Consider the following 24,873-nt stretch of genomic DNA (forward strand, 5'->3'; position numbering starts at 1 on the left):
CATCTTTGTTATCTTCCATTTCCGTATTCCGATGACGCGGTCGTCACAAGTTATTAACTATACTGTTATCAGCCAGCAGACTTTGAAGAAGTATTCTAATGAGTGCCCCTCAGCCTATACCTGGTTGCTTCGTCTGCTTTTAGAGGACTTTGTACCTGCTGTAGAGTAGCACCTGTTGCATTCATACCTACCCAGCGCCTGGTGTCATATTACATATCTTCGTACACAAAACTTCTGTATTTGTTAGTGGTAATTTTTCTCTACCCACAATAGTCGAAAAAAAAAAGAATCGTAATAGAATTATCAGTAGTCTGTCTGAAACTAGCAACACTGAGCGACAACTCCTAGAGACTGTCAGCGACAAAATCTCGCTCCCGTCAACTACATTTGGGAGTTCTCGCCCGGCGTTCCAATAATAGAAGTCAGGCTCAGCGGGTGAAACTCAATGTACGGCGGACAGTCATACATCAGGATTTCTGCTGTGTGGCTGACGACAAAAATATATTAGTAATTGTGGAAGTTTACATACTGTGTTAGGTATATACAGATAGTGAAAAGTCAAAATACAGAAGTACCTGAAGTGCGTTTTATAACAGTGTAGTTTTACTCTATCTGCGGCAAGGACTAACTTTTCAGTGGTGGGCCAAGACTCGAAGATGGCGGAGAACAAGGGGGGACTCTTTGCGAAAACTGTCCAAAAACATGCGGGCAGAGCTAAAGAAAAGGTAAGTAATACTTTATACACTTACTTTAGTATATTAATCACGTTATCGAGTAGAATGCACCGGGAAGTGCGGCCTAAGTTTTGCCAGAATAGGTATAGAAGTCGGGGTGAAGGCATCGAGGGTTCCGCCTCCTGTTTGACAACCAGCTGGCTGAATGGCCATGCCTACGAGCCTTACTTGGTCATGGGCGCTCAGGGGACTTGTCTTCTATATTATATGCCACGTAAATGACTAGGAAACGTTTAAATGATTGCTGTGTCAAGTTCGGGGCATGTTGACAGTTTCCAAAGCGTGGGATATCGAGAGAAACGTTAGGCTGTATGCACCAAGTTTTAACTGTATATATTCACTTACTGGAAGATATCAGCCACAAATGTTGAATGACTTTTTTGTCGTGAAGGAGATTGTCATCGTTTTATATCAAATTCTTTGATGTTAGTAGTGACCTGCGCCAGGACTTGGGCTTATTATGTGAATGTGTCCACCTCCGGGCGAGGTACAAGCGTAAGGGGGCGGTGACACCGCCGCGCTGGACATAGGTGTCCACCTGGTGGGATACTTTTGTCAGGGGGAGGGGGGTGACACCGCCGCGCTGGACATAGGTGTTCGCCTCCTGCCGGGGTACTTCTGTAAGGGGGGTGACACTGCCGCGCTGGACATAGGTGTTCGCCTCCTGCCGGGGTACTTCTGTAAGGGGTATGACACTGCCGCGCTGGACATAGGTGTTCGTCTCCTGCCGGGGTACTTCTGTAAGGGGGTGACACAGCTGCGCTGGACATAGGGGTGGGATACTTGACTGAGGAGGTGGCATTGCCGCACTGGATATAGGAGTTTGCCTGCCTGCTGAGATATTATTTTAAGGGGTCGGTGACACTATCCCTCTAGACATGGCCGTGTGTCCGCTTGGGGAGGTATTAGCGTAAGGGACAGTGACAGGCATGCTGGACATAGGTATTCACTTCCTGGCGGGGTGCGAGGGGGGGGGTGACACAGCTGCACCGTACTTTGGAGTGTGTTCGCCTGGCGAGTTATTAGCATGAGGGGCTATGACTGCCGCAGCAGATGTAGTTCTCTACCTGACGGAGTAATTGTAAAAGTGGATGACACAGCTGTGCTAGACATTGGTGTCCACCTTCTGGCGGAGTACATGTGTTGGGTGGTTTGGTGACAGCCATGCTGGACATTAATGTCCACTTCTGGTGGAATGCGTGTGTGATATAGGAGTGTATCCACCAGGCGAGTGTGAAGTGGTGACATTGCCTGGGAATACGACTTTGTCCACCTCTTGGTGAAGTACTGGCCTGAGAAGGCAGTGACACTTCCTTACTGGACATAGGAGTAAGTCTGTCTTCCAGAGATTTGATAGGGTGAAGAGGTATCGACACTTCTGTACTGGACATTGATGTCCAGCTGGTGAGATACTGGCATGCGGTGGTGGTGATACTCCCAAACTGGACATAGGTGTCCACCTGTGGGTGAGTTACTTGCCTGAAGGGGCAGTGATATTGGTACCTTGAACAGGGGAATGTCCACCTGTAGGTGAAATACTGCTCTGAGGCTGGTGACATTGCCACACTGGGCATGGGGAAAGTCCTCTGGAAGAGGTACTGGCCCTGAGAGGTTGGTGACATTGCCACACTGGGCATGGGGAAAGTCCTCTGGAAGAGGTACTGGTCTGAGAGGTTGGTGACATTGCCACACTGGGCATGGGGAAAGTTCACCTCTGGATGAGGTACTGGCCTGAGAGGTTGGTGACATTGCCACATTGGGCATAGGGAAAGTCCACCTCTGGATGAGGTACTGGCCTGAGAGGTTGGTGACATTGCCACATTGGGCATGGGGAAAGTCCTCCTCTGGATGAGGTACTGGTCTGAGAAATTGATGATATTGCCACACTGGACATGGGGAGTGTCCACCTCTGGGTAAGGTATTGAGAGGTTGTTGAAATTATTACAGTGAAATGTTTGTCCACATCCGGGTCAGGTACTGGCCTGGGAGGGTTGCTTCACAGACATAAAGTAGTGAGTATGCACCCTTAGGCACTGTCAGTCTGGACAAGGGATTGTTTAGCCATCATTAGGTGAGATAATGGTGTAAGGGAATTGAGACATTGCTTTTTGAATGGGCAAAGGTGGTGACGTTGCCTGTCAGACCACAGGAGATTTTGTCAGTCCCTAGGCCTGGAAATAGTTATAGGGTTGATGACTACAGTGGATATACAAGTGTGTGCACATATCTGGGAGAGGTATTCGTACTGAAGGTGTTAACACGTATATTTGATGTAGAAGTTTGTGTCCTGTGCATAGTAGTTGGGTACGGGGCAGCTACATCCCTGCAAAATGCTCATTAGAATGTATATCCACCTCCAGATGAGGAAGAAGAGTGACGGAATGAGACATTCATTAAGAATTTATGAGTATTTTTCTACTTTTAGGCAAATTTCTAGGCTTAGGGGAGAGTGACTGCGTCATTGGAGAAGGGGTTGTTTGTGTGCTACTGTATAAAGTACTGGAGAATTGGATGAGGAAATTCCCACAGTTGACTTGAGTGCGTGATCACCTGTGGCCAAATCATTGAGTGAAGGGGTAGCGAGATTGCTCCCTTGGATATGAGTCCATTATGTGAGGTATTAGGGGTCAGTGGATGATGACACTGCTGTTATGGACATGGGAATTGGTCGGAAATGAAATTACATTTTATGAAGCGCTGAGCAAGGAATCTGTGGATTTTTAACAACTCAAAGTGTTTGATAATCAGTACCTGTATTTTGAATTTTAATTTACAGAAGATGTGATGTGATTGTTGAAAAAGTGAGTTCAATTGAAAGTGTCTGCCATGAATTTGGTGTTAAAGTTAAGGAGACTGGTTTTACTTCTGATTAGGTTATATCTTTTTCTTTATCTTGATCTATTTTCCCTCTACACTCTTTGGGTTGATTAGTAATGAAAACTAACCTAACTAAAACACATGTAAATGTGGTTTTAAAACTGAAAAAGATTCCTTTGGTTTATCATTGCCTTTTGACATTGAATGAGAGACTAGAACAAAGGTGATTTGATGCATTGTATATCAGTGTGGCTTTCACAAAGAACTGGTTTGTTGTCTTAAGGAGATGTTTCATCTTTATAGTCACATGAAAGTACTTTGATTTACTTGATGATTTTATTGAAACAGTTGTAATTCATAACAGAGTAGCTCCAGCCTGGTGCCAGTTTACTGGAAAACATTGAAGGAAAGAATGATCTAAACCAAAAAGTATTTTTTTTGTTTCATCTTACTGTTATATTCTTATTTAGTGCTGCAGTGCCTTACTTGTAATAGGTTAATTTTTATAATCTTCGTAGGCACCATGTTTATTTTTGTATAAGTTCCAGTGAAACAAGCTAACAGGAGAATGATTTTTTGGAAAAATTCGAATGTGAATTAATGATATTTTTTTTAAAACTAACTGGTAGTCATAAAAAACATAAATTACTGGATATTAATCTTAGACATCAGAGCTGTAGGAATTTCAGAGCGCAGAAACATGTCCTCCAGAAAACAAGCCTTAGAGTTGGCACTCTGCATCATATTTTCTTTCACATAGAAATTAGTGTTCCTGTTTATGGCACATAATAATCTGAGCTACAGACGTCCTTTTAGGGCTTAGGGACTCCATTGTTGGAGGAACTGTTGCCACACTGATGTAATAAAGATGTATGAAAGAGATTAAAATTCCCTTAGTAGTAATAATAAGCATGGTTAAGGGAATAAGAGGAGATTTAAACTTAGGATATCTGAATATATGGAACATTATAGGGTTATACTGTGTAACCTAAGAAGTGTTAGAGAAAGGATAAAGCATTTTCTTTGTGCAAAAACATTTTTACTTGTGCGTATTGATCATCTTTAGTGAGAAACTCATGAAACAAGTCTATAGAAATTCCATTCCATGCAGTGGCTGTATATTCAATATTAAAAGTTAGTGTGTGAAGGATGAATGGTTCCTGAATTTTAAAGCAACTATTATAACTATGATTTGACTAGTATAAAGATGTGATGATTAAAAGCTTCAATGCCCCTCTTTTAACCAGTCATCCTGGTTATTCAGTGCATTCCTTATGAACTCATTGTTTGACAGGCTTTAGCATGTTGGTACAATATTCCTTATGAAAATCAGGAATTCTGGGGTGGAAGCTCTGAAGAGTTAATTATGAAGTGACACAATTAACTATGAAATGTAAAACTTTTATGAATTGTATGCCAACACATTGCTTGTGTTATTAGATTTGGGTGTGTTATGGTGTAGAGCAATTTAAGCAACCATTAAGGCTGCAAAGCCAAGTATTTTCTCATATTTTACCCTCATAACCTCAAAATGAACCTAAGCTTTTCTTACCTAAGGTGAGACAATTGAGATTTTTTATTTGTAAATTTTCCCTATTTTGAAATACCTGTATGTCATAGTTTTAGTCACCAAATTTTTAACTAGTAATGCCTGTAATGGAATAAAACTTGACTGATTGTATTTGGCATTGGAGAATTTATAACGTGTCTGATAGAGCTCATGTCGCTTTATATATCCAAAGAAAAGTATAATCCAGAGGCTAAACTGTTTTCCTGGGGTGGGGTGGGGTTAAGTTTCAGTGCTTGACAAATATTGTCATTGCCCTTTTTTTTTTCCTCGGAGGTTCCTGTCACAGACAAAAGTCCACATCAAGGTAGGGCCCTAATTGAAATACAGAAAGGTTAATGAATGGGAAAATGAGAAGACAAAGGAAAGTATTTATGAAGTCTGGAGAAGTGAAAAACCTGTTTTTTGAAATGTGTCAGGTCATAACTGTTGGGAAAGACATGAGATCATATCACCTTTTCAGATGTTATTAACAGTAAGTTAGAATTCAGTAATCAGAAAATAGCTCATTCTTGTACAAATTTGCTCAACAGCATATATACCATCTCAAAAAAATGCCCAACTATGGTCATATGTTTGATATTAGGGGGTGCATTACCCTCACTCTCTAGGTATTTTTGCCCCATAAGTTATCATGTAAGTTTGCCATGGCCGTTATGTTACTCATTATTACCCAATACTGTACCAGTACATGCAAGGTTTATGTAGTTAGTATTTTTAACTGCCCACTTTTATTACTTTGCAGTTTCCCCCACATTCAGAAGCTTGTCTCCTTTGTTTGGAGATTTGAAATTCTAGGATATTGTATTAATGTCTCTCACTGGAATGTGATGTATATTCCTTTTCGTTAAGATGATTGTTGTATTGGATTTTTTGTTTTTACTGAAATTTGGTTACAACAATCATGTTAAGGTAGTTCAGGACTGAAAATTATTAAAGTTTATTGACTTTACAAACTTTTCCTTTATGATCACTACTCAGAAGTAACTACATAATTTTTCCTCTTTGTGCTGTTATGATCATTATATTTTAGCTGTCAGATAAATGAATATGTCAGAATTATTTACCCTCTGATTCAAATAGGAATTGGTTATGGAATAATTTCATAGACTGATTTTAGGACCAGCAGCATTTTACCTGACTGTCCCTCAGATGTGAAATTCAAATTGGAATTGGTTATGGAATAATTTCATAGACTGATTTTAGGACCAGCAGCATTTTACCTGACTGTCCCTCAGATGTAAAATTCATGACATGTTGAATAGATTTGTGACTAGCTTTCTTTAATTCAGCTTACTCAAGCTTTTGTTAAGCTATCATGCTTATTGACATTCCAAATTTTTTGTGATTGTAATTGATCTATCTATCTATATCTCTGGGAACTCCCTCAAGGGGGTGACCATGGAAAGAAGTCTCTATAACTGGTGAACTCCAGTGCCACTTCTTAGCCTTTAGTGCCTCACCCTTAAGAGGCTTAAGAGGCCACTGGCAGAGGGTAACTCTAGCAGTGTTTCCAGAGGTTCCCATGTAATGATCCTACCAACTACTTCTGTCTCGTGTGTATACTTAATGTTGCATGATGTTCCAACCTACCTTTGCCTAACTCTCTCACCCAATGTTCTTACCTACTATTTCTGCCTAATGTTTCAACCTAATGCTCCTGCCTAATATTTCTGCCTTCTACTTCTGTCTTTTGCTCCTACTGTTTTGCTAAAAAGAAAGGCTAGCGCATAGCACTCACCATAGGAAAGTCTCAGGTTACGAAGAATGAGTTGTGTGAGTTGTCAAGTGTTGTGTGACAATGAGAGATTTTATGGTTGTGGACAAAATGTTAGCAATTCATGTGAGTTGAGGTAGAAAGAATAGACAGCGACCTGGGTTTGAGGAGTGTAACTTGACAACCATTGAAGTGCTCACTCGCTATGCAGCCATCACCAACCCTCTCAGTTCCCAGATGAGTAGTACCAGTAATATACCTCCCTGGTCAGTGGCTGCCTTACACTACCCATAATATACCTCCTTGGTCAGTGTCTGCCTTCCATCTTCTCTCTACCTATCAAATGTAATAGTAGAATAGATGAAGAGATTTAATTGGCTCTGTATCGTTTAGGGTTTTTGTTTAGGTTGTAACCTATCTTTAATAGGCAAGAGGTAATGAAAATAGGATTGATGAATTTTATTAGCAAGCATTATTGCTTTTGTAATTATATCACTGTCATTGATATGCAGTCTAATGAAAGGTAACCTGTGAAAATATATATTAAGTTTGCAGTGTACAAAGCTTTAATAATACACACGTATGCATTGCCCCACTTTAACAGGACCATTGGCCCACCATTTAGTTAAGATGACCTGTTGAAAAAGTAGTTTTTTTTTTGGCCACTGCCAGGAGTAGCTGTGAATTTAGATATTTAGAAACTTCCAAAAAAGAACTAAGAGGCACAGCTGAATATTTAACAAACAAATAGATCCATTGCCAGGTCTCAGTGGGTATTGTATAAAGGTGGACCTTTTTTATACAATGATATTTTCTGCTGAGGGGGATAAGAGTGGTTAACCCCTTCCACAGATGGGTTTGGGGGGATTTCCCTGAGAAAAATTTGTAGTTTCAGTGCAATTGATGTGGTATATGTGTTTATTATTATTTGATTGTACTATTTTTTAGATCATAAGTTATAACAGTTATGACAAAAGTGGACCTTTCCTGTAGGTGGGGGTGGATGATCTGACTCTCTGTCTCTCTCTTTCCCCCCTTTGTTACAGCCTTGAAAAGTACGCCCTCTCAAGTGTGTCATAGACTTTTGATATTGAGAATTTTATCATCAGTATTTTTCTATGGTATCTTGGTGATCTCATATGAAATTAGATTGCACAACCACCTTGTACATATTTAAGGCTGTGCTTGCTCAAAATTGAGTCCAGCTTTTTAAAGTGATCTGATTTAAGTCCAGTAAAACTGAATTTTACTACAGTTTACCATAATATGGTATAACTGGGTACTAAGACCAAATTAAATATAGCAAACAGAAATATGTCTAGACAGTGTAAATGCAATATGTTAATTCTTTGTGTAGAAACTCAGAACCAGATAAGTTTTCAAAATAGACTAGTGGGATTGCTATGGTTTTATTGCTTGTTTATCTAGTAATCCATTGTCACAGCCTCCTTCAGTGCCTTTGATATGAGACCTTAGGGTAACCAGCTTTGTGGCAAACTCTCAAATCACCGGAGAACTTTTTTCAAATTTGTTATTTTTCAAGAACGCTTTGTGAGAAAAACCTTTAATCAACAAGGAAGTGTCAGTACAACTTTTAAGAAACCTAATGAATGTTGACTGGAGCTCGCGTGTTCTATTGTAGTGCTCCTGAAAGAACTGTCAGCATAATAGTAAATGCTCATTAGTCTGTTAATCCATTGGGCATATGTTTTATGTTACTGAATCATGCTATTATAAGATTCCATGTGATTTCACACTAAGAGAGTGTTGTTGGGTAATTCACTGATTAAGCAGTGAGTTTGTAACTCAAAGGCCTCAGAACCTGATATCATACTGCACTGGAATGTAACTTTGATCAACTTGTGATGTGCTATAACTAGAATTATCTCAATGGCTATCCAGTTGGTCTTCATATTTTAAGTATTTTTTCAGAGTTTATATTGGCGTATGAATATTTATCATGAGGACAGTTATCTGACAAATGGAAAGGACTCTTGATGAGCTGGCAGTTCATAAACTAATGAGAATGAAAAGGTGTAGAAGGTAACAGACAGCTGTAAAGATCTTATGAGGAAAAGTTTTAATGCTTTTACCTCAAGCAGAAAGGAGAATATTGATGTGTTCTTGTCTTTCCATTTCTGGATTTTTTTTTCAGTAAAGTGTGGTCATATCATGGCACCTTTTAGACTTGTCATGTGTGGCAGAAGGTCCCAGTGCTTATGTTAAGATCCTTTCTTGAAAGTTTTTGGAATATTATTATTCACATTGGAAAAATACAGTGTAATGCATTTGTATTGGGGTCTTTGCTTCATTTACATTGTTAATTTGCGTACATTATAAACATAAAGTTTGATCATTGTATTTAGAATATCCAGAAGGACATTTCTCCGTAACTGTGACCTGGCACTTCCAGAATTTGTAAATACTTTTCCATGTCTATCATTTTTCCCATTCAGTAACCTCTTAATATTTATGCTAAAGCCCAGCCTTGATATGTACTTTTGTCCATGATTAGAGCCTCCAACATTAAAAAAAAAAAAAATCGTACTTTATTCATATTAATCCTATATACAGCCCTTTCAATTATAACAGAAATTATTATATTGTGTATTTACAGCAAATAATGTAGCTGTGGAATAGTTAAACCAGGATTGTTTGGTAAAGGATGAAATGCGTATGACATTTTTGTAGCATGTTTACAGATGTAGTTACTGTATTAGGCTGCCTTTTTTAGTATGCATTAATGTTTCATAGCTGTGAATTTCACAAGCTTAGTATACTTGTAAGGGCAATGAAAAAATTGTAAATGTTGATGATAGTGTGTCTTCTGAAACAGAGTCTAGACTTGGAGCAGGAAGGGTAACAGAAATAGCTTAAGGCTTGGCAACTGTACCTTGGAACAGCCAGAGAAGTGAGCTAAAAATGTATCATCCAAATGCTTCTATTATTGCATGTCCATCTATGTACTTCTAAGTAGATTATGATGGAAGTAGTTTCAAAAATATCTTTAATAAATTTCATAAGGGAAGCAGTTTTGTGCAACCATAGCACATTTTATCTATAGAGCCATAATTGGAGTACATTGTAGACCATTATATACGTTAAACTGCTTGGCATGTAAGATATTGAATGATCAAATATACAGAGCTGTAAAGTTGTTACATATTGTTGATGTAACCTAACACTTGACTTAAACTAACCTTTTCTTTGTATAAAACTGAATGCTGTATCCAGAGAGAACTCATAACCTAAACTAACCTAACCACAGAATGAAACTAAATGTTGTCAAAATTTTGATGTAGAATGTAAAACGCAAAATTCATGTATATATGACACAAGCCACAATACATAGAACATAAAAAGCGAGGGAAAACACTGTAAGTGATACAAACTAACAATATCATGTTGGGTAGTATGAGCCATACAACCTAAATACAAAATATGGGTACAGAAATATAAAAAACTTTCAGAAGAGGAAACGTAGAACAATCTTACACGAAGTAGGAATATAGATAGGCCATCACAACTTAAAAGTAATGATTAGGTTACCCCTTAGATTTCTCTCTTCCAAGATAGTTATATTTTAAGCTTCAAGTTTTTCTCTGTAGCTTAGCTCTCTGAAGTCTGGTACCATTTTTGTAGCCTTCCTCTGGACCTCCTCTATGAATTCTTTGTGCTTCTTGAGATGTGGTGATTAAAGCTGAGAAGTATATTCTAATTTTGGCTGTATGTAAGAAATTAATAGCTTGCAAGATATTTCTTTATCCATGTACTTGAAAGCTGTTTGGATATTTGTCAGTACACGGTTTGTCTCCTTAGCTGTCCTACCAATATGGGACTCTGGCAACAGGTTGGGGATGATGTCTGTTCACAAGTCCCTCTAGCATACAGCTTGCTTTGTCGTAGTTAGTAATCATATTAAGGTTTTCTTTTCCTTTGTTTCATCCTTATTACTTTGCATTTGCTATGGTTGAATTTCTTCAACCATGCTTCAGACCAACTTGGGAGTCCATATAGGTCTTGCAAATTGACAATGCAGATCACTTCCCCCATGTACATATGGAGAGAATGGCTTAGGAGTGGTTAACATGGAGGATATATGTATCAGAAGTGGAGAAGAGGAAGACCAAAGTGGAGATGGAAGGATGGAGAGAGAAGATTTTGAGTGATGGAGCCTGAACATGCATGATGATGAAAGGTGTACTCAGGATGAAGTGAGATTGGAATGTGTATGGTGTGCAAGGGTTGATGTGCTGGCAGTGGACTGAACCAGGTATGTGAAGTGGCCTGGGTAAACCATGGAAAGTTGTGTGGGGCTTGGTCATGGATAGGGAGCTGTGGTTTTCATGCATTATACATTACAGCTAGAGAATGGATATAAGTGAATGTAGCCTTTCTTCAGTTCCTTGTGCCACCTTGCTAATGCAAGAAACGGTGATCATGTATGAAAAATAATTATACTTGTTATTAATCATTTATTGGTGGGTCCCCACCTTGAATGTTGTCCTCATTTTTGGTCTTTGTACTTGAAAAGAAACACAGAATTGAATGAAAACATTGGTGAGCTAACAAGATGAGGTGAAGTGTTTTTTCTTCAGGATTGGTAACATATGAGATGAAGAGAGAAACCAGCTCAGTTGGAAGTAGTACCATAGGTATGTGTTGAAATAAGCTTATAGAATACTTTGTTTCCAGTTCAAGACTAACTTTATTTGCACCTCCTTATTAGATGAAAAGTTTACAGGTATTTCTCTGTAAATTATTTTACTTATATCTCTCTTCTCTAATCTGAGTTTCTGATCTCTTCCACATTCACAGAAAGTTTTGAAAGGACCCAAGGGCCTGTTGCTATTTTTAAGATGAAAAGAGAGCTAAAATATATAGGCAGTGTAGTGTCCCTTGTGAGAGTTTTAACCAAAGGTATTTATGATGTAGATTCAGATTCATCAGTAGCTTCGTTACTTGTGTAAATGATGTACGATGAAATAGAGGTACACTCCAATTTTCTTGTGTTTGATCATTTTCACAGTAAGTATATTTAGTATGAAGATGATGAGTATGTGGACCACATCCTTGTATTGAGGAGACCTGATCAAGTGTGAGCTGTTATTTGTTCACTGCTCTGTTTTGGATAACAAGAATCAAGTGTGACTGGTGCTTTGTAGCCCATTGTTTGAAGCCATTGTTGAGAAGATAAGTGGTTTGGCAGTTGTCTGTTGCTTCCAACTAAATGTTGGTTTGTGAAGGAAAGGTATGAATGGAGTATATGATCTTTAACCATGTTTTAGGCTGTTAGGGTGAGTTTTGGGATGTTTGTTGTTTTAATAGTATATTAGAGTTATTGTGGTGAGAGACACTGACTGCCTTTTCCTTCCCTTATTTTAGTGTTGGGTAGTTAGGGGGTATGTTTGATTAGTCAGGAATGAGTTGCTGGGTAATTAGGTAACTGAATTATAATTTGTCGACCTTGACCAAGTTTTAGCTTGTTAGGGGCAAGTATACTTTTTTCTGCATCCAGTTTGGGGAAAATGTGGAAAGTTTCTTTTTAACTTCAATCAAATGTTAGGCAGTCAGGCTTATGTAGCTTGTTTCACTGGTTACCATCTGCCAGGAGTTGACTGGTCATGGCAAATGTGACTGTATATTAACTTAAATAAGTGGTAGGTAGCCTGGGTTTGGTTGAATTTTTTGTATTTATAAACTTCAGCCAAGTGGTAGGTAACCTGGGTTAGGTTTGACTTTCTTAATGTTAACCATACCCAAATGCAGAGGGAGATAGGTCTCATTTTATATTTCTTGATCTCAGCTGTTGGTTATTTGTGTAGTTTATTCTGGCAGTCCTGCCTAACTTCACTGCTCAGATTAACTGTTTGTGTGCCATTTGTGTCCTTGAAAACTAGCTGGATTCAGGCCACATTACCCTGCAAGTGCCCCATACGCAGTGCCAAAGGAAATTACCATTCCTAGAATTTAATCCAATTACCCACAGTTGGAAGCTGGCTCTCTGATGTTAGTGGACAGTACTTAGCCTAAATGGACTATTCAGTATAATGTCCTTTCCGTCCAGCTGCGCATTGAATGGGGCAGGAAGGCACAAAAGGACGGATTCATGGCATTGGGTTAGGCTGCATGGTATTAAAAGACCTCATGTTAGGGTTTACATATTGGCTAGGCAAGATGATTGGTCATGGCTTGCCAAGAAAGGGAGGATGGAGAAGGGGCTGCTTGGAGCAGAAGGTGGGGAGGGGTATTAATGTGATTAGGATCAGGTGATGCTGCATCTGGGCTGTCATGGTCTGGTGTTGTAGGTTTGGGTTGGAAGATGCATGATGGACTTTTATGACCAAATGAAGCTGTGTGATCATGTATGAACACTGGGTATGTTCTGTTGATTGATAGCTTAGTTTTGTATGAATAATTGTTTAAAGTTTCTTAGGTTAGGATCTGTCCTGGTATGAATTTAGTTGTATGTTAACTTGATGTGATTATTTGATGATAGATATATCTTGGAAGGTAACAGATATAGAATATCAACATTTGGTTGACTCCTTGAATATGGGTCAATTTTGATAACATGAACTAATGTGTTTAGTGCGGTTGTTGGCTCTATAGTACATAACCAGTATACTGATCACTCATAGTACTTTCTTCAGCAATTATTTTTGGTTCTCTTTCCTTCAAAAGGACAGCTTCTTAAGTGATACAACAGACTTATCCATTTTACCTTTGATCTTCTTGTTTCAGGCTCAGTGACTAATTCATAAACCTTTACCTCTAAGTATTTCACATCCTAATGATACATTCGTTTGCTGAACCATTCTCTGTGTCCCAACTTTAGCCTCTGTCTCTAAAGTTATTAGTAGTTTGCTCACATTGGTGCATTAAAGATTATCATGATACTCTAATACCTTTAGCTTCTCTCTAATTTTCCCATTTTTGTAACTAGCAAGCCCTGGAGATGCATATCCAACAAATAATTTGCTCAGTACAGTATGTAGATCCTTCATAAGTCTAATGGATACAATAGTAGTTTTTGTGTCAGACTTAGTAAACATTGCATCTCCTAACTGCTTCCTCTTTAGGATAGCCATTTTTCTTCCATTATCAAATATTGTACTAAAAATAACTGAATTCCCTTAACCTCTCAGTTCCCTAATCACCAGTCTTTAAGATTTTTCCAGGTAACTTCTAAACATGGCTGTAACCTTTTCTTTGGGCATTGTCATTCCCACTTTCTTCTTACATATCATAGCCATAACCTCCATTGGTTACTGAACATCACAGAGAGATCTCCCTTTGATAATGGTACTATCAGCATAATTACTTGTCTGGTAGCAGGTGGTGGCTTCTCTGCAGTGATATGATTTTTTTTCCATTCTTGATCTTTATTTTCTGCATCAGTGAGGTAGAGCTAGAGCTAGTAACAGACCAAGAAAGATTACATTTGCTCACATCCTTAATAACATTAAAAAGAACTGGACTAATTTATGCCTTCCTTTAGGGTCCTACTGTAACATCATACTTTCCTGAGTCACTCCCTAGCTGATCTGTTGAATTATCCTTTATCCATCTTTGGAAATGTCTTCCCACTTCCTTCTTCACTAACACTTTCAGAATTACCATGCTTCTAGCTATATTGAATGCTTAAGTCATTAAAAACTGAAGATTTATCTGCATGATTTACCAGAAATTAGCACTGGCAGTGTGTGTTCTACTTATCTCTATGAAATCATTCATAATGAAACTCACCCAGCTTAATCAGCGGTCTGATTAAAAGTATCCTCACAGTGTTTTACATAAATAACACACTAGACTTATTGCTGACTTGCGTATATTCTGTCCCATCTAGATTTACCTTTCATATCTGCTAGGGAGTATTGACTGCAAAATGGATCATCTCATTCTCATCTGGGGATGTATTCTTTGATTTTGCAATGGCTCTATTTAGATCCTTTATACTTATTAGTTCCATCAAAGCTGTTTTGTTTCCATTTTTCAGTGTGTTGATGTGCTTTTGTTTTAGCATTCTAGTGTATCTTTGTGCTATTTGCCTTTCCTGTAATCTTCATGTTTTGTCCCACTTCTAAACTTTAATGACTGATGATTAATACATTCAGGAAATTCTTCCTTTGATTCTTCCATCACATGCCAAATAATATCGAGTAACTGGATTCCTATATTCTGTTATTTTTAATGAGAATACTGGTGGTCTCTTTAATCTGAGAATTGTAAAAAAACCATATTTTGTTTGATTTTCCTTTCCCCTAATTTTCACACCATTTTCTTAAAAGAAATTATTAATGGTTTGAACAAGATCATTACTGAAGAACTTAGTCCCACTTATTATATTATATGTATGTAAACCATTGGATTTCTTCGTAGCATCCTACTTCAGTACATATTTCTCCTGTACCCTTTTAAATTGTGTCCTGTTGTTATATATCATACATATACATACATCATCTCCAAAGCATTATGATTACTGGTTAGATGATACATTGGTTGGGTGTCTGCTTCAGCTTCCTGTACATTTCCCACACACACCCCATCAAATTTTCATCCACTGTGTAGACAGTCTCCCACAAATCTAATAATTTTCAGAATTTGATATTCGAACAAAAACCTCTGTTGTTTGGCACATCACTTGGGAATAACTCTAAGGTAGTGTGCATTGAAATCACCTTGCATGATCTTAACCATTAATTAGGACTATTACATCATGCTATTGAATCTTAATTTCCACACAGATTGTGTTAAATCCTTTAATGTGAAAGATTACTTTATATTTTTTTCTACCTTTGGTGGTTTGTCTTAAATCCTTTAATGTGAAAGATTACTTTATATTTTTTTCCTACCTTTGGTGATTTTTTAGTAACATTATTGAAATAATGTATTCGGCATCTGACATTGACAATTTCTGTAACTTTTTTGGTCCCGGAAAAGTATACTTATTGACAAGCATGTAGAAAGGAAAGGAAGTGCTTGAAATTTTAATATTTTTCCGGCTTAGACGTCCAGATTTCTACCAGGTATCTGAAGGACAACCAGAGAAAATGCTTATGAGAGAGAGAGAGAGAGAGAGAGAGAGAGACGGGGGAATATATTTTACCTGAATGTGTAGCTTTTAGCCGTGTCACATATATGACTCACTGGTAACCCATGTATCCCAGTCATTGATGTTTTTCCTGTCATCAGCATTCAGGCATCATAAAATTTTTTAATGTCTCATGCGCTATAGTTAAGTGTAGTAGGGATATAAGTGCTTGTATTATGTTCTTTAGGTCTTGTACCAATCTATTTGTTAAACTGTGGTTTGGTTTTCATTTCAGGTTTGTTTTGTTCATGCCAGCCAGTCTGAAACTGCTAAGATTTGTTGTTGGGAAACCATAGCACTACATTAACATTAGGTAAGTGACCTGTATTTCCCAGACCAGAAAAATGTATAGGCAAGTGTATTTCCTACACCAGAAAAAGGTCTGGTTAGTGTTTAGTCCACTGGTGGCGTCTTATGTGCCAAGGAGACAGAATTAGAGTTTCCATCTTTTTGAAAGAATTTTTTTTTTTTTTTTGTGCCACAAGTCTCATATCTGTCAGGACCAGTCCAAATTTGGGATCTCACAAGGAGGTAGTTACATCGCTTGCATTTGCGAACAGAAGGAATTAGTTTCAGTTTAGGAGGTGGGCGAAATTGTAGTAGGCAAGCTGAATTGTTTCTTTCTCTTTTCCTTAGGTCTCATTTTGTTGGTATTCAGGTGCAAGATAATTGGGAAGTTACTCACACCATTGGTAAATTACTCTTACACCAATGGTGAATTGCTCATAATTGGCAGATGAGCCCTACTGTTGGTCATTTACACAAAAGTCTCACGTTGGGAATAAAGAGATGTTTTGGCAGATTGAGGGAGTTTATTTTTTGGAGTGATCAAAGAAAAGCTGTTATGCTTGGAAAAATTGTTTGGGCGCGTATGCTTACACAGGTTATGTTACTTTGATGAGAACCCCCCCACTTTTTTTTTTTTACAATGCTTTTTAAAGGCTTTCATAATCAGCCTCTCCAGACTCTTTTTTTTTTTTTCTCATTTCTCTAACTTCCCACCGCGACATCATCATCATCACCATCAAGCTCAAATGCAATTGCCTCTGGGTATTTTCAAACTATCCTGTATACAGAGTTAGTAGCTTGCATCAACGTTACACCCTCCTCGTACTCCCCTCGTGTTACTCTTTGGTCACACCTGCAGCCAGTAATGGGTGTGCCCTCACGTTATGTGACATTGTGTTTCACCAATGGGTTTGTGGTTTCACAAGTGGGAAAACCACCTGTTGCCCGGTATGTTGCTTAGGCTGTTTACTCGTTCCTGAAATGTTTCAAGTTTACACTATGGTCATATGTTCTCTTAGATGTACGGTATCTTGCAAATGTTTGCTGTTATTATCAAGCAAGAATTCTCCTCGGTTTAGTTACAGTTGGAATATTATTTCCCAAGATCAGATGTGTGCTTGATGATTTATTCGAACTTCAGGAGAATTATTGGCGAACTGTGGTTTAACATTCATGTTTCCAGTAGTATGCATAAGTAGTCTTGTTCTCTTTAGCATACACGGTGTAATAGTATATACCAGCATTTATGTTATTTGAAATATACACCAGCATTTGTGTTTGCGTTAACACCAGGTTTAGAGTTTGATATACGCAGTATTAGTGTTTGCTTTAATAAACACTAACGCTTGTGTTTACTGTATCATACTAATCGACGTCGAAAGTAAAATCACCAGCTCTCAAAATGCAGTAACACGTTACCTTTGTGTACATGGAACAGTTTTTCTATATGAGCATAACCGTAGTACAAACGTTATCGACATAACAGTAGCACAAACATTATCATTATTTTAGGGCCCCGTCCGGGCAGAAGGTTTTGACGTTACCACGGTGATTCTGCCACACCTACTGTGTTGTGACGTTACCAGGGTGATGCTGCCACACCCAATGTATTGTGACGTTACCAGGGTGATGCTGCCACACCCAATGTATTGTGACGTTACCAGGGTGATGCTGCCACACCCAATGTATTGTGACGTTACCACGGTGATTCTGCCCCACCCACTGTGTTGTGACGTTACCAAGGTGATTCTGCCCCACCCAGTGTGTTGTGACGTTACCAGGGTGATGCTGCCACACCCAGTGTATTGTGACGTTACCAGGGTGATGCTGCCACACCCAATGTATTGTGACGTTACCAGGGTGATGCTGCCACACCCAATGTATTGTGACGTTACCAGGGTGATGCTGCCACACCCAATGTATTGTGACGTTACCAGGGTGATGCTGCCCAACTCGATGTGTTGTGGAGTTACCACGGTGATTCTGCCCCGCCTAGTGTGTTGTGACGTTACCAAGGTGATTCTGCCCCACCCACTGTGTTGTGACGTTACCACGGTGATTCTGCCCCGCCTAGTGTGTTGTGACGTTACCAGGGTGATGCTGCCACACCCAATGTATTGTGACGTTACCAGGGTGATGCTGCCACACCCAATGTATTGTGACGTTACCAGGGTGATGCTGCCACACCCAATGTATTGTGACGTTACCACGGTGATTCTACCCCACCCACTGTGTTGTGACGTTACCACGGTGATTCTGCCCCACCCACTGTGTTGTGACGTTACCAGGGTGATGCTGCCCCACCCAATGTTTTGTGTCGTTACCAGGGTGATGCTGCCACACCCAATGTATTGTGACGTTACCAGGGTGATGCTGCCACACCCAATGTATTGTGACGTTACCAGGGTGATGCTGCCACACCCAATGTATTGTGACGTTACCAGGGTGATGCTGCCACACCCAATGTATTGTGACGTTACCAGGGTGATGCTGCCACACCCAATGTATTGTGACGTTACCAGGGTGATGCTGCCACACCCAATGTATTGTGACGTTACCAGGGTGATGCTGCCACACCCAATGTATTGTGACGTTACCACGGTGATTCTACCCCACCCACTGTGTTGTGACGTTACCAGGGTGATGCTGCCACACCCAGTGTATTGTGACGTTACCAGGGTGATGCTGCCACACCCAATGTATTGTGACGTTGCTGGGTGATGCTGCCACACCCAATGTATTGTGACGTTACCACGGTGATTCTACCCCACCCACTGTGTTGTGACGTTACCAAGGTGATTCTGCCCCACCCACTGTGTTGTGACGTTACCAGGGTGATGCTGCCACACCCAGTGTATTGTGACGTTACCAGGGTGATGCTGCCACACCCAATGTATTGTGACGTTACCAGGGTGATGCTGCCACACCCAATGTATTGTGACGTTACCAGGGTGATGCTGCCACACCCAATGTATTGTGACGTTACCACGGTGATTCTACCCCACCCACTGTGTTGTGACGTTACCACGGTGATTCTACCCCACCCACTGTGTTGTGACGTTACCAAGGTGATTCTGCCCCACCCACTGTGTTGTGACGTTACCACGGTGATTCTGCCCCACCCACTGTGTTGTGACGTTACCAGGGTGATGCTGCCACACCCAATGTATTGTGACGTTACCACGGTGATTCTACCCCACCCACTGTGTTGTGACGTTACCAGGGTGATGCTGCCACACCCAATGTATTGTGACGTTACCACGGTGATTCTACCCCACCCACTGTGTTGTGACGTTACCAGGGTGATGCTGCCACACCCAATGTATTGTGACGTTACCAGGGTGATGCTGCCACACCCAATGTATTGTGACGTTACCACGGTGATTCTGCCCCACCCACTGTGTTGTGACGTTACCAAGGTGATTCTGCCCCACCCACTGTGTTGTGACGTTACCACGGTGATTCTGCCCCGCCTAGTGTGTTGTGACGTTACCACGGTGATTCTGCCCCACCCACTGTGTTGTGACGTTACCACGGTGATTCTGCCCCGCCTAGTGTGTTGTGACGTTACCACGGTGATTCTGCCCCACCCACTGTGTTGTGACGTTACCAAGGTGATTCTGCCCCACCCACTGTGTTGTGACGTTACCAAGGTGATTCTGCCCCACCCACTGTGTTGTGACGTTACCAAGGTGATTCTGCCCCACCCACTGTGTTGTGACGTTACCACGGTGATTCTGCCCCGCCTAGTGTGTTGTGACGTTACCACGGTGATTCTACCCCACCCACTGTGTTGTGACGTTACCAAGGTGATTCTGCCCCACCCACTGTGTTGTGACGTTACCACGGTGATTCTACCCCACCCACTGTGTTGTGACGTTACCAGGGTGATGCTGCCACACCCAATGTATTGTGACGTTACCAGGGTGATGCTGCCACACCCAATGTATTGTGACGTTACCAGGGTGATGCTGCCACACCCAATGTATTGTGACGTTACCAGGGTGATGCTGCCACACCCAATGTATTGTGACGTTACCAGGGTGATGCTGCCACACCCAATGTATTGTGACGTTACCAGGGTGATGCTGCCACACCCAATGTATTGTGACGTTACCAGGGTGATGCTGCCACACCCAATGTATTGTGACGTTACCAGGGTGATGCTGCCACACCCAATGTATTGTGACGTTACCAGGGTGATGCTGCCACACCCAATGTATTGTGACGTTACCACGGTGATTCTGCCCCACCCACTGTGTTGTGACGTTACCACGGTGATTCTGCCCCGCCTAGTGTGTTGTGACGTTACCACGGTGATTCTGCCCCGCCTAGTGTGTTGTGACGTTACCACGGTGATTCTACCCCACCCACTGTGTTGTGACGTTACCACGGTGATTCTGCCCCGCCTAGTGTGTTGTGACGTTACCACGGTGATTCTGCCCCGCCTAGTGTGTTGTGACGTTACCACGGTGATTCTGCCCCGCCTAGTGTGTTGTGACGTTACCACGGTGATTCTGCCCCACCCACTGTGTTGTGACGTTACCACGGTGATTCTGCCCCACCCACTGTGTTGTGACGTTACCACGGTGATTCTGCCCCGCCTAGTGTGTTGTGACGTTACCACGGTGATTCTGCCCCGCCTAGTGTGTTGTGACGTTACCACGGTGATTCTGCCCCGCCTAGTGTGTTGTGACGTTACCAAGGTGATTCTGCCCCACCCACTGTGTTGTGGAGTTACCACGGTGATTCTACCCCACCCACTGTGTTGTGACGTTACCAAGGTGATTCTGCCCCACCCACTGTGTTGTGACGTTACCACGGTGATTCTGCCCCGCCTAGTGTGTTGTGACGTTACCACGGTGATTCTGCCCCACCCACTGTGTTGTGACGTTCCCACGGTGATTCGCCCCCCCTGTGTTGTGACGTTACCACGGTGACTCTGCCCCACCCCACTGTGTTGTGACGTTACCAGGGTGATGCTGCCCAACTCGATGTGTTGTGGAGTTACCACGGTGATTCTGCCCCACCCACTGTGTTGTGACGTTACCACGGTGATTCTGCCCCGCCTAGTGTGTTGTGACGTTACCACGGTGATGCTGCCCCACCCCACTGTGTCGTGACGTTACCAAGGGGATTCTGCCCCACCCCACTGTGTACGTGACCAAGGTGATGCTGCCCCACCCACTACACCATGGCGTTACGAGGGTGATGCTGCTCCACTCCATGTGTTGTGACGTTACTAGGGAGATACTGCCCACTCACCGTGTTGTGTAGATACGTGGGTGATGCCGACCCAGCCACGGTGTTGTGACGTTACTAGGGAGATGCTACCCCACCCATGGTGATGTGACGGTATCTGGGTGATGTTATTCCACCCACTGTGTTGTGACGGTACTAGGGTGATATTGCCCCACCCACTGCGTTGTGACGGTACCAGGGTGATACTGCCCCACCCACTGTGTTGTGACGGTACCAGGGTGATACTGCCCCACCCACTGTGTTGTGACGGTACCAGGGTGATACTGCCCCACCCACTGTGTTGTGACGTAAGGGTTATGGAGCTTAACCTCCTGTGTTGTGACATCACCCGCTTATTGTCTTTTGACTTCGTGGTTTATACTAACCTCCCCCTCCCCCTCAAGTCACTGGTTGTGACGTCAGGGTTGTACCGTGCTACTCCTCGCGCTCTGACTTCACCCGAGGTTTTGCCGTCTAACCCCGTGGGTTATGGCGGCACAAGGTGGGGTTCTGGCGGCACAGTTCAGTTGTTTTATTTTTCTTTGCCGCCGCCAACGGCCAGGGTGTGTGCTTTGGGAGGCCGTATGGGCAGTAGTAGCGCGGAGGGATTGAACCACGGGCCTCACATTTAGTTGGGCCTCATGACCGTTAACGCTAAGATGTTAAGAGAGATACGTTCGTCACGTAAGCCCTGTACAGTAGTTTGCTCGCGTAGTTCCTGGACTCTTGTATGTCAGTGAACTACGGTGTGGCGTTGCTTTTTTGTTTTTTTCCCCCCCGCAGTCTTGGTCGGAGCGTTTGTTGAAACCCGTCTCTAAAACGGCCAGCTTCTCTCGCAGACTCTAACGCTGTCGCTGTAGTGTGCATACATAGTTATCTGCTGTGTGTGCGCTCTCTCTCTCTCTCTCTCTCTCTCTCTCTCTCTCTCTCTCTCTCTCTCTCTCTCTCTCTCTCTCTCTCTCTCTCACAGCATCCTCACGCACGCACGGCATGAATAGCATATCCAAAGAGATGTGGAACGCCCGGTATAGTACCAGTACCCGTATGCATGATATAACCTCGCTCCATCGGCGGCGACAGCACCCTCGGGCGTAATGACCTTCGTCACTTTCTCCGAAGACTTTGTGTGTGTGTGTGTGTGTGTGTGTGTGTGTGTGTGTGTGTGTGTGTGTGTGTGTGTGTGTGTGTGTGTACCTCCGCCCATTGTTGTGATGTCAGAGTTATGCCCTTCCGCCTGGTGTGTTTTGATGTTGCTAAGGTGGTGATGCCCCCACTCACCCACCATGCTGTGATGTCATCAGGGTGATGTTGCCCCCACCCACTGTGTTGTGAAGTCACAAGGGCGACGCAACACATTAGTTTCGTCATGTCAGCAGTCGCCGGGCCCCCTGCCCGTCTGTGACATCTGACTTCTTCATCACCCACGTGCGAGACATGACGACATCCCACCCAGTTGAATGATCCCACTCACTCTTGACATCAGCGACCAGCCTCCCGTCAACCATGCCCATCCCGCCCACTCTATCGATGTCAGTGACCAGCCCCCGCCCTTCCGCCCACATGTGACATCACCTCGCCCTGTCACTTGACATTATTGACCAGTCCTCCTCCCCCACAGCACAGGTGTGACATCACCACCTTGCCGACCCCAGCCAGCCCTCCCCCCGTGTCCCACTCACCCCTGGGGTTTGACCGACCTCGCATCACCCTGCTCAACACCCCATACTACTCCCTCGAAATCACCGGCCAGCCCAGTGTACGTACACCTGTGACATCGTCGCATCCCCGCGCGTGGCATGAGTGTAATCACCCCCCGTGACATCACCATTAAGCAGTCCTCCCCGACGGGTGTTTAGTCCAGCTGTGGGTTTGGGTCACGTGAGGGAGCGGAGGTGCGGCGGGCGTGGGCATGCGCAGTGCATGGCGGTTGGAGGAGTGGGTGGGGGAGGGGTGGTGGGGGGGGGGGTGTCGGCCTGGGAGTCCTGGACTTATCACACATCCTGGAGAGTCGTCGAGCCAAGCAGGCCGGGTAACGTGGCCGCCGCCGCTTCCGTCGGTGCTGCCTCGCTCTGTGTGTGTGTGTGTGTGTTGGTCACAGTGTCGACTCCTTGCGTCCTGCAGCCTCAGTAGTCTCGCGCCCTTCTCCAGGGGCGCCTGTGTTCCCGGGCTGGCCACGGACGCCACCATCGCGGCGGTTTGTCTTGTGTTCGCTGACACGCAACTGTGGACGAGGCAGCCTTCAGAGTCACAGGGCTGCCTGCGTTAGTCCGTCGGCAGTGTGTGGCCGTTGCTTGCAACGCCTGACGTGGGCACGCCCCGGGCGGAGGAGCCTGCGTGACTGTGGGTAGTGGTGGTGCCCCGCCCCACCATCAGCGCCGCCACCTGCCCTGACGGGCTGGACGGTGTTCAGGTGGGGGTCGAGTGAGTTCAAGTGGGGCAGCTGTGGTGTGTGTGTGTGTGAGACTCGTTGATGGTGCGACGGGCCCTACCCCAGCTGGAGGTGGAGTGTTGGGCACTTGGGGGGACTCTCTTCGCAAGTAGTGAGAGGGCGTCGGGGTCGTGTCGTGACCTCTTACCTCATGGGTGGGGGCGGGCGGTAGGAGGGTGCGTGTGTAGCCTGTAGTGACGGTGAGGGACTTCCCTGGCCTCACGTGGGGCGGGGGCTGGTGGGCGGAAAGTCGTCGGTATCGTACATCTACGGTGTCCCGTCACCCATGCATCCCCCGGCTCCCTGGTATAGTGCTCCACACACTCCTTCATACCCACACACACACCCACATTTCCCACGTACCCACCACACTCACTGCTCCCGCATATCCGCTCCCACACTCGCCACATACCCTCGTTCTCCATTTACCTACCCTCAGTCCCGACATAATCTGTATCCTGTAAATACCACTCACACTGCCGAGTGGGCTCTGTGAGATACTGTGGATTAGAAAAAAAAAAAGATTGGATGTCTTTCTTGCAAAGGAGAAATTGCCATAGTGTGAAACAACATTGGTTCCGTGAAAGGATTAGGGAGTGAGTCATGAGTAACACAACCTCTTAATCTTCTGTGAGAGTGACCTCCGTAGAAGGTTGTGTGGATTGTGTGTAATTGGACTGCCAGAAAGCATTTGACGCAGTAGCATGGCAAAGAAGCTGGATCATACTATGGCAGGAATGAGGAGAAGACGCCTCGGTGGTAGGGGACACGGGACGCGTGTCAGAATACACCTTCTTGAAATGGGTTGAGGGTCATCGATGGCGTGCCGCAGGGTTCAGTCCTAGAGCCGCCGCTCTTCTTGGTATACTCTAGATGATTCGTCAGAAAGATAGGACGCGTACCCGAATATATCTGTGGGTGATGCCAGAGTCGTGAGGGAAAGGAGGCGTTAGGAGGAGTGAATTAACTTACAAATGGACCGAGACA

General features: G+C 43.1%; 1 protein-coding gene across 7 annotated transcripts in view; it reads left to right on the forward strand.

Annotated features, from left to right (window-relative positions):
* Nucleotides 1-419: 419 nt before the first annotated feature.
* Amph (amphiphysin) overlaps nucleotides 420-24,873 on the forward strand; it is a 271,862-nt gene continuing 247,408 nt past the window's right edge. For 2 of the 7 annotated variants that reach the window (XM_071667027.1, XM_071667028.1), the window contains exon 1: nucleotides 462-725. In XM_071667027.1, the coding sequence (XP_071523128.1) occupies nucleotides 657-725 (69 nt within the window). In that variant the 5' untranslated portion in view covers nucleotides 462-656. Of the gene's footprint in view, nucleotides 726-24,873 lie in introns of all 7 variants that reach the window. The other 5 variants (XM_071667031.1, XM_071667033.1, XM_071667035.1 and 2 more) reach the window with 4 other exon arrangements.

The sequence above is a fragment of the Panulirus ornatus genome, chromosome 11 (assembly GCF_036320965.1).
Source record: "Panulirus ornatus isolate Po-2019 chromosome 11, ASM3632096v1, whole genome shotgun sequence".
In the NCBI taxonomy this organism is placed as follows: Eukaryota; Metazoa; Arthropoda; class Malacostraca; order Decapoda; family Palinuridae; genus Panulirus; species Panulirus ornatus.